General features: G+C 47.6%; 1 protein-coding gene across 1 annotated transcript in view; it reads left to right on the top strand.

Annotated features, from left to right (window-relative positions):
* The first annotated feature begins 3,815 nt into the window (after positions 1-3,815).
* Positions 3,816-10,787, top strand: part of LOC109323094 (checkpoint protein HUS1-like) — a 12,974-nt gene continuing 6,002 nt past the window's right edge. Inside the window, exons 1-5 of the mRNA XM_019554506.1 lie at positions 3,816-3,894; positions 7,005-7,132; positions 7,492-7,668; positions 8,342-8,449; positions 10,486-10,560. Coding sequence (XP_019410051.1) covers positions 3,843-3,894; positions 7,005-7,132; positions 7,492-7,668; positions 8,342-8,449; positions 10,486-10,560 — 540 coding nt within the window. The 5' untranslated portion in view covers positions 3,816-3,842. The remainder of the gene's footprint in view (positions 3,895-7,004; positions 7,133-7,491; positions 7,669-8,341; positions 8,450-10,485; positions 10,561-10,787) is intronic.

Genomic DNA, 10,787 nt, shown 5'->3' with positions numbered 1-10,787 from the left:
GGAAAGTCCGGGGGGTAGAGGCGAGCTTAGATAGGCAGAGTGGGGAGGGGAGTGCAGTTGCTCTACTCCTTGAGGGGCCCCTGGCTCCAGGTGTGCAGCCTTGGGGTGGGCGGGTGAGCTGGCGCAGGCATGTGTTGCTGTGGGACCCCCTTCTTCCCCTGGCCCTTCTCCCTGTGTGGGGCTTACTGGATAGCCATGTCATGTGGTCCTGGTGGTCCAACTCTGTGCCTGGTGATGGCGAAGTGGCCCTGGGGCATGGCAGCATGACACCTAGCCACCCAGGCAGCAGCCCCTTCTGGAGATGAGCTGGAGCTGCTTGTCACAGGGGCTATCCCCAGCCTGGCCTCCCCACTTGGAATGTGCAGCCAGAGTTGGCAGGGCAGGTGCTGGCCTGGGCTGTCTACGCTGCTACCTGAGGCTGAGGGCAGGGAGCACGCCGGGTTCTGCCACTAGTGCCCTGGGAAGCCCTCCCCCAGAGCCCTTGTCAGCACTGGCTCTGGCAGCCTGCCATGCTGGAGTACACATGGTAGCCTGTGCCAGGGTCCCTCGTGGCCAGGATGTGATCCAGCTACTGCATGAAGGGCATGGTCGTGTGGCACACATGGACTGGAGTTGTGGTCTGTGATGCAGACCCACTGGGCCTGCAGGGTTTTGATCTTGATGCGGCAGTGCTCCCACATGCAGGCTGCCATAGCTTCACAGATGTGGGCATTTGCCTGGTTGCTCTCGCCAAACTGCTGCTGCACATCTGCTTTGCCCCAGGCTACTATGAGGTTGCTGTTCCCTGGCTCTGCCCAACTGGGACACTGAGTTGATGCCTCCGGTGTAAGGGATGCTGCCATCCCAGGTGCTGCCAGGGGTCTTGGGGGCTCAGGCACAGATTCCAGGTGCTTTTGGGGTTTGCCACATGCCTGTGGCAGAGGGACATGGTGCCCAGGAGGCAGGCAGCTGGAAGCATGGGCCCTGGGGGGCAGAGCTGGTGTCTGTGGTGCTGTTGTGGCTGGTCCATGCTTGTGGCAGAGAGGCATAGTGCCTGGGCCAGAGCGGCACAGTGCCAGGCAGCAGAAGGCATGGGGCCTGGAGGCCAGCCATGGAGGCATCCCTGCCACATGGCTGGAGGAACTCCCAGACACATGGCTCTGCCCCAGGTAGGAGGCTGGCCCCCTGCTGGTGTGGCTGACCAGGAGCAAATTTCCTTCTGGTCAGCGTCTACATTAATTTAGTACAGTACCTGTATCTACAGGTACTAGCTAACCACACAGTAGACTAATTTACTGCACAGTAAATGCCATGCACATGTAGATGGTGATGCTTAACTGTGCAGTAGATTAGTCTACTGCACAGTAAAGCATCTTATGTGGATGCACCCTATATGCTGCACCTTAGGTCTATAAGGTGCACCTCTACCCTGCCTTCTATTAATTGGTTATGTATGTAGAGCCCAAGTTGCTGGCATTCACATCTCAAGGGTGCACTGTCACCCCTGAGATGTACCACTGCCTGTTCCCTTAGGAAGATTTTTGAACAACCTTAATTACCAGCAGCAGGGCTGCAGTTCAGGTGTGACACCAGAGAATAAGTGTCATGATCAGATTCAGTAGGTATTTGCACAAATCTAGTTTGCTGATATCTGTAGTATACATTTTTCTTGTAAAAAGTTACCCCCAAGTCACTGATACCTTCCAGGAGGCTTGCATAAGGATCACTAGTCCTCCCCAGTTGTGCTGCATAGGTTAGGAAGGCCTTGCTAGTGTGAATGTGTTGCCTTTGTGCACCTGTACCTTTGAAAGAGTAATTTAATGGCTAGGAACTTTACCCTGTTAGTAAACAGCATCTGAAATGCTCCCCAGAGTACAGGCTACATGATGCCTTACACCTTCTGCTCATGTTGACTTCAATAGACGTTTAGAAAACTGACCCTGCCACTGAACTGAACCTGTTGTGATTCACTGACTTGCCCCTACAGCTCCACTGTAATCAGAAGCGAGTATTTTTTCAACTAGCTGGTTTCACTAGTAATAGCTATGGGATTATGAACAGTACAGGGGGCACAAGAGCAAAATGAAATACATGCTGATTCCACTAGCACTTTGCCTTGATGTGCTTCCTGTTTAATTGTTTGAAATTTTTTTTACAGTTAACGTGGAAATCAATAGGAAACCAACATATGTGATGGTAAACCAAGGGCAGTCCCAATGAAAAAAGAAAGTTAACAAATACAGACAAACTATTAAAACACCAAAGCTTATTAATGGTCAGAATTAACCTGGGAGAAGGACAACTGATTCCTGAAAGCTTGTCCAACAGCTCTCTAACTCAACAGCTGGTCCAATAAAAGATACTGCAAAAAAGTGCTTGTCTGTCACATGATAGTAAGAAAAGAAACAGCGACACTGGACTATACGTAGTAGAGCTGCAAACAATTCAACAGAACATGCACTGCAGGAACCAAAAGGAAATTATAGGCAGAGGCTGGATCCTCTGTGATGATGAATGGGCATATAGCACCTGTATACTGCAAGGAGTTTAGTGTCTTCTTCTCATTTACCCTGTGTGACAGGTGGGTCTTGGATGACATCTAGTACAGGGCTGGCCAGCATGTGGCTCAAGTGGCACAGGCAGCCTCCATGAGGCATGCAGCAGACTAGGGTGGGAGGCAGGCAGCACAGCACAGAAGAGGGGTAGGAAGCAGAAGCCTCCCTTCCCCCATTCATTCCCTGGTTACTGTACTGTGTTGCTCTATATGAAGTTTGCTTTTCTATTTGAAGCCATCCATAATCCTCTTCTCTTGGTCTTCTGATTTTTCCCCAGGCCCTCTTTGCCACCACCTCTCTTTCAGGTTGCACTTCCAGCCCTGTAGTGTCCATTCTTTTCTTTTCTTAAGGACATTTTTCGTGTCCCAAGCTAAATCAAGTCCAAATCCATGAGTCGGTCCAGAACCATAAGTGGCCCTACAACTGGCAAACATCCTCCACCCCTACCAGGGGCTTCAGATGTTTCCAAAGTCTTTTGGCAGGCATCCTGTGTGCAGGCTTGTGGTTTAGATGCCCCCAAGTTTTGCCTGCCATATGGTTGCAGGAGCAAGCTAGGGAGGAGCCTCCCATTTCCATAAAATGGGCATTAAGTCCTAACTCACTGGTGATGCGTAGGGGGTGCATGCAACACCCTGAGATTGGCGGTGCACCCCTAACAGTGCCTGCAGGTGATCGCCGCTTGCCACCGCTGGCAGGGTCTGTGGGTGGTCTCCGACTGCTGCTGGCTGCTGCCACCGTTGCTAGTGGCATCTGCAGGTGGTTGCCGACCGCTGGTCAGCACCCGCTACCCGCCCCCGTTGCTGACCCCACTGTGGCTGCCTCCAGGAGCTCCCTGCTGCCACTACCACTGCCGCCTGCAGCCAGTCAGTCGCTGTGTCCCCCCAGCCTATGGGGGAATGCGGCGTTCATGCCCCAACCCCTCGGCAGGTACTCAACCACGCCAGAAGTTATCCCGGAGAGCGCCTAAGGAAAACTGCCTTCTTGGACCCAGATAGGTAGCGTCCCCCCTTCGATTATGACTACAGCGCCAGAGCTATGCTGCAGCAGCGCGGCCCCAGACAGGAGAGAGGCGAGGCTTTGAGGGCGGGGCTGGGCCAAGGGTGGAGCAGCTTCCGAAAGGCCGCCACCAGAGGAGGAACGAGGCCCGGCAGGTAAGAGCCGGTCCAACTCGGCCCCCGCCCCAGAGCTGGTGCGAGCGAGGCGGAACATCCTAGCCTCTCGCTTTCATTTCGACGCCGGCGGGACGAAAGAGGGCTTTTTTTTTTTTTTTTTTTTTGGGCCGGGCCGGGCCGCTCGCGCTCCGCCGCCATGCGGTTCCGGGCCAAGATCCTGGACGTCGCCTGCCTCAACCACTTCACCCGTGAGTGCCCCGGGGTCAGGCTTGCTGGGGGTGCCCCTACGGCGCCGGCCCCCCGGACTGCTGCGAGCGCCCCTCCCCGCCCCTGCTCGTGCAGGCCGGGACTGACGGCCGCAGCACCCTGGGGTGCCGCGAGAGCCTTTGCGGGGTAGCCGGCGCGCAGGCACGGCTCCCAAGATGGGTGGCCGTCAGAGAGGCCAGTCCTCTCCCCTCTTGGTACAAAACCCCACGCCTTTACCCCCCCTATTTTTCTCTTGAAGAGAAAAATAGAGGAGGGAAAGGTGTGGGGTTTCGCATCCATAGAGGACAACCGGACTGGCCTCTGTGCCCTGCTCACAAGGAAAGCCCTGACGGTTTCCAAGTGGAGTCAATGGTGCCCTGCCCCGCTGCAGCCTTCCTGAGCTCGGAGTTGCTCTGTTCTTTCATTGCCGTCCAAAAAAAGGATGAAAAGCGGCTTTGTTGGGCTAACATCGAGCTTAGTCGCTGCACTGGTCTAATACTGGAGCCAAAATGCATCGCAAATGGCAGTGTGTCGTGGAGGGTGTACCCCGTCCACATGGGGACAGGGCTCCTTACCAGAGCCTTGTAGTTAGCGAGGATCTCGGCTACATGCCAGCTTTGTGGAAACTCCTGTGGTTAAGGGTCTGTAGGTAAGGTCCTACAAGGAGAGATTGAGGGACCTGGATCTCTTCAGCCTCTGCAAGAGAAGGCTGAGACAGGATCTAGTGGCCATCTACAAATTTGTCGGGGGGATGCAGCAAGGAATAGGAGATGCTCTGTTTACCAGGGCACCCCTTGGAGTAACTAGGAACAGAGCAATGGCCACAAACTGAGAGAGCAGATTTATATTAGACATCAGGAAGAATTTCTTCATGGTCAGGGTGACCAGAATCTGGAAGGGGCTCCCAAGGGAGGTGGCACTCTCTCTCCTACCTTGGAGGTCTTTAAGAGGAGACTGGACAAGCACCTGGCTGGGTTCACCTGACTCCAGGGCAAGAAGGTCAGACTCCATGATCTACTAAGATTCCTTCAAACCCTAAATTTCTATGAAATCCATGAAACGGGAGACTCTTCCCTAGCTTGCTCCTGCAGTGGTATGGCTAAGGGCAAGTAAAATTCAGGGGTATCCAAACCCCAAGCCTCTGGGTTTGGGCCTGCATGTAGGATGCCCATCAAAGGATTTGGAAGCATCTGAAGCCTTGGGCTGAGAAGTCTGGGGGTGGAGGATACTTGCTGGTAGTATGGCCACGTATGGCTTTGGAACGATTCAAAGGATTTGGAACTGGTCTGGCCAATTTGACCTGGAACATGTAAAATTATCCAAAATATATATTTAAAAAAAAAAATTCCCAAGGGCACCCTGAAGTCTAATGAACAACCCTCGCGTCTATAATAGCTGAGAAGTGCTGGCCTGACCCTGAACTCCCTTCCCAATGCCAGTGTTTTTCCTGCAAATTAAAAAATGCCTCCTAGCAAGGGCCTCTTTTTTTTTCTGTTCTGCTCTCTAACCATACATGTCACTGGCTGGGGGATGAGGTAGTTAGGTTATTAGGGGAGCCTGTTTGGTTTATTTTTCCCCTCCTTTAGGAAATCTAAAATCAATAAATAAAAATTCCAAAACCCTTCCTTTCACATGACTTGCTCTTTTTCACTTGAGAGTTTTGAAATCCTGAGGGCAGAGAGAATTTTCCAGTCTCCTCCACTCTTTTCTCTCCCCCCAGCCCCAGGTGGCATTTGGATATTTACCTTTCCCTCAGGTGGGGTGGGAGAGAGGCAGTGAGTACAGCCCCACATGGGGGGGCATGGGGTTAGATTGCGGATAAAGACTTCCATATGAACTAGTCTAGCGCATCCCTGTGCAGTGAACATTTGTATCATGAGCTAGGGGTGTCAGTCTGAAGACCTAAATTTTCACTCTCAAAATGTCCTTTGATGGGCACAGTAGGACATGCCACAAAATTGGCATTTAAAGTGGCTTAAATGCTCTTTTGCACCGCTTTAATGCTGTTGTTTGCACATTCGGCAGCATATTTCGCTTTAAATGACTTTGCTACATAGCAAGATAAAACACCTCCGATGTGTTTTAGTTTGCTACCTAACAAAGTGCAACAGTGCATGGTGTGCTGGAAGCTGATGTACTCAGGGCTTGGTGGGCCCTGCGCAGCTCAGGAGTTGTGGGACCTGGTGGCAGCCTGTGCAGTCAGGCTCCACTAAAGGAAAAAAGCAGCAAGCTTGATCTTTTTTTTCCCCCCTTTCCCCGGAGCCTGCCTGCCTGCCTGAGCAGTTTGGGGGCCTGGTGCTTCCCTCTGTGGCTGCAGCGCCCCCCAGGACTGCCCAGGTTGGGTGCCAGTGGGCAGGTGCTGCCTGGGGGCCCCCTGCACAGCTTAGGGACTGCTCGGCCCACTGGCAGCTTGCCCCCATGCCTGCTGCCAAAGAGGCAGGTAAAAATCTGGCCCCCACCCTTGTGTACATGCCACGGGGGTTTAGTTCAGTTTAATTCTGCCAAAATTGAAGTGGTGTTTTTAAAAACCTACCGTTTCAATTTAGGGAGAACTAAACTGAATTAAACCTCTGTGTCTTGTACAAGCAGCCAGTTAGTTCTTTAAACCAGTAACAAAAGAAAATACAGATATTAATGATTAACAAGGTGTTTGTGTTCAAATCTGCAGGTTATAATAGAAAGGTCAAATTTAACAAAAGGCGGTCTTAATACAGACAGGTGTCTTGGCATTTCTGTAACTGAAAGGACACCCCAAGGCTGGACATCTTTTGGAAGCAGTGCAAGACCTTCCTATAGTGGACAGACACTTAGCGAACAAAGCTAGGTTGGGGTATTGTTTGGGGCACTTCTGGTTTATGCTGGTGCTTGTCTTGTTTTCTTGTTCCTTCTGTTTCATAAGCTATTCTGTTCTCTTATTGTAAGCTGCCCTGAGCCTTTGGTGGGAAGGTTGTTACATCAATTGAGTAAATAAATAAACAGTACAGAGCAGAAGTTTCAGCTTGCCATTTGTTTATTTCTGTCATGCTCTTTCCTATGGAACTGCGAGCCTCAACTTTATGAACATATTTTTTTCTCCCGTGCTAGAAGTTCCTTAATGAACCTTTATCCGTAGGTGTAATCAACACAATTGCCAAACTAGCCAAGACCTGCACTCTGCGCCTTACACCAGACAAACTTTATTTCATCCTCACTGACAAAGTAGCAAATGGAGGGGTCAGCATGTGGTGTGAATTAAGTCAGGTAAGTGCCAGAAAATGAGGGTGAAATCCCATCATATATAAACACTTAATATTTTTCAATCTTTGATGAACCTGTGCAGTTAACATTATAGGTAGTGTTTCTTGCTGTCTGTAGAAGTAGGAACCTGACCTATAAACACTTTATGGGATTGATTTTATTCCCAATTTTGCAAATGGGTCCATTCTTTGTGGATCCTATATGTGCACAAAGTCTATTTCTTATAGAACATGCATATGGAGCAGAGGGAAACTTTGGCCTTTCCACATTTGTTTCAGAATTTAAAGATCAGTACTGTAATTCTGCAAACTGTAACTTCCTCTGTTTGAAACTCTTTCCTTCTCTCCTCTTGCCTTTTTAAGGGAAACTTCTTCGATGAGTTCCAGATGGAAGGAGTAGCAGCAGAGCACAATGAAATTTATTTAGAGCTGACACCTGAAAACCTATCAAGAGCTTTAAAAACAGCCCAGAATGCTAAGACAGTGAAAATCAAATTGACTAACAAGCACTGCCCCTGCCTCACGGTAGCTGTGGAACTGGTAAGAGCAGAAAAGATTTTTTAAATGATTCCTGTGACAGTACATGGATGTTCATTTCTGTGAATTGTTCCAAGTAATCTGAAAACAACAACCTGATATTGGTAGGACCTTGCTGCTTTTTGTGCTTAGAAAGTACCTAGCACATTGTACAGGGTACTGGGATGGGATGGCAACAAAGATGGGTAGAATACTGCAGAATTGAGGCTGCCTTTCCACACTTGTTCTGTTAACTGTTCACAAAATTCATTATTAATTCACTGGGCCCTATCCTACCTGATTTGTACCTGGTAGATTCCCATTGAAATCACTTTGATTGTGTAAGGGGAAAAGACAACATTTATCTTTTTCAGTTTTTTTTATGCTCTTTTCTCTTTTTTCTCTTCCCTTAGACCTGCCCATACTAAATTTGGGCATGGCACTATGTTGTACTAGCATCTTTTGATTAGAAGTTCTTAAGCTGTTTTACAGATACTAATGAAGTAAGCTTTGCAAAAGCCCTGTTAGATAAAAAAGTATAATTATTTCCTTTTAACCTATAGAAAACTACAGTATTTTGTTTAGGCCATGTCAAGCATCTGGTGATTCAACGGTTAGAAATCTCTTCTCCTTAGCTCCAAAGCCAGTGCTCCAAAGCCAGTGCTTTAACCACACAAACTAAGTGTTTTCTCTCCAGCCCTCCTTAGCAAGCAGTAGTCGCATCGTGACACATGACATTCCTGTGGCAGTTATTCCCAGAAGACTGTGGAATGATTTCAAAGAGCCCAGTGTACCTGACTTTGACGTAAGCAAGTATTTTTTGAGTTGCTCTTAAATGCACAAGAGTTTGGGTAAAACGCTATAAGCTGAGTATATGTAGTGTATAGCAGCTGAGAGAGAAAATAGAAAAAACCCAAATTTTACATATATTTTATTTGCATAGAGCTGTTCACCATGTCTGCTGCAATAGCTGTGTAAAAAAAATGTAGAGACAAAAGAAGACTAATAGAAAGTGCTTGTTTTGAACTCATACCTTGGCAGTAACTTGGATAAATTTTGTTCTGTTACTGCAGATCAACTTTAAGGAAATTCCAGTGGGTCCAAAATTAATCTGGGTTTACATTAGCATAAATAAGGAGAGATATTCTTCTGTTTTCCCTTTTGATTCAGATGTAGATATGTCTTTATTATATTTATATATGTTTGTAGATGACACCAAGTTAGATGGAGTTGCAGACACTCCAGAGAGCAGGGCTAGGATTCAGAATGACATTGATAAACTGGGGAAATGGTCTAAATCCAATTGGATGAAACTCGACAAAGAGAAATAGAAAGTCCTGTACTTGGGACAGAACAATCACATACACAAATACAGACTGGACTGGCTGGGCTACAGTGCTGTAGAAAAGGACTTAGGGTCACAGTGGCCCATAAGCTGAATATGAGCCAACAGTGTTCTTGTTGGAGGGTGTGGGGGGGTCAATAATATTCTAGGATGTAGTAATAAAAGCATCACTTGCACATCTGGGAAAATGATTCTTTTACTATATTTGGCACAGATGAGACCTCGCCTGAAGTAGTGTCCAGTTTTGGGCCCCTCACTTCAAGAAGTATGGGCAAATTAGAACGAGTGCAACAGAGATCAGTAAAAATCAGGAGAGGTCTGGGAAACCTGATTTTTAAAGCTAGGCTTAAAGAACTAGGGCTATTTAGTTTGGAGAAGAGAATGTAGGCACTGACTTTTTTTTTTGGCCGGTTGGTGTTTGCAGGCATAAAAAATAACAAAACAAAAAACCCCCGGCACTTTACTTTTAACTCAGCACGTTCCAGCAGTGAGCCCTGCACATGCCCGGAAGAGGCAGCATGTTACTTCTGTCTCACTCTGCATTGTTTGTAAAGATTGGGAACTTCATTGGGGGGTGGGGTTTGGCACTTTTATCTACTAGCTTATTGAATAAGCTTTAGTTAAAAGCATCAAAAAGTCCCGTTGAAGCGCCTGAACTTTACAGACGCTGCAGAGCTGGGTTGAAGTCATGCACTGCTTCCAGTAAAGCATGTTTTTGGGGCTTTTTTTTAACATCTACAAGGTGCTCTGTGGGTGTTGAGCACCCACTGTGTTTTTTTTTTTGGTGGGTGCTTGAGCCCCGAAGCACCAAGGATTTGGTGCCTATAGAAGAAAAGACATCATGGGGGAGGGAGATTTGATAAGTTATCAAATACATGAAGGGTGGTTATATGGAGCATGGAGATAGACTACTCTCTATGGCTGCAAAGGACATGACAAGGAGCAATGATTTTAAATTTGTATCAAGATTAGGCTAGGAAGAACTTTCTCACTTTGGGGGTGGTTAAGCTTTGGAACAGACTACCTGGAGAGGTGGTTGAATCTCTATCCTTGGACATTTTTAAGAACAGATTAGACAGGCAGTTGACTAAAATGGCTTAGAGAGGGACAGTTATGCTTTGTACAGGGAGCTAGACTGGATGATCTCATGAGGTGCCTTCCAACCTAATCTGTGGTTCTGCAGCTAAGAATGTCCCTGCCTGAGTTCACATGAGAGCTTATTATTTACTTAAAGAAACTGTAGCTCTTTATTTGGAGAAACTGTTTGGCCTTGCTGTTCTGTGGTTGACTACAAAATAAAAAATCATTACATACTAATGTGTTACCCTGAAACATATGGGATTGTCTACTAGCAATAGTCTGCTTTTTTATGCACCAATGCTATGATCTGAGAAGGCAAATCTGTTTCTGTAATAGTCTTCCCTTTTGGAATATCATAGCATGACATTGTATGCTTTATTTATAATTCAGTTGATCCTCCACCCCTTTTTTTATAGGTAAGTATTTACCTACCAGTGCTGAAGACCATGAAGAGTGTTGTAGAGAGAATGAAAAACCTCAGCAATTCCATTGTAAGTTACAGCTGACCTTCTAATACCTTGTAAAATATCATAGCTGCTTCCCAGATATTCTGAGTAGTGATCCATAGTTTCATAGTTTGTTTGTAGGGTCGGAAGGGACCTGAGCAGATCATCGAGCCCGACCCCCTGCCATGGCAGAAAAGAGTACTGGGGTCAAATGACCCCAGCAAGGTGCTCATCTAGCCTCCTCTTAAAGACCCCCAGGGTAGGAGCCAGCA

The sequence above is a fragment of the Crocodylus porosus genome, unplaced genomic scaffold, assembly GCF_001723895.1.
Source record: "Crocodylus porosus isolate Cpor-Errol unplaced genomic scaffold, CroPor_comp1, whole genome shotgun sequence".
NCBI lineage: Eukaryota > Metazoa > Chordata > Crocodylia > Crocodylidae > Crocodylus > Crocodylus porosus.
The sequence above is the reverse complement of the archived record's forward strand: the minus strand, read 5'-3'. Positions and strand labels throughout refer to the sequence as shown.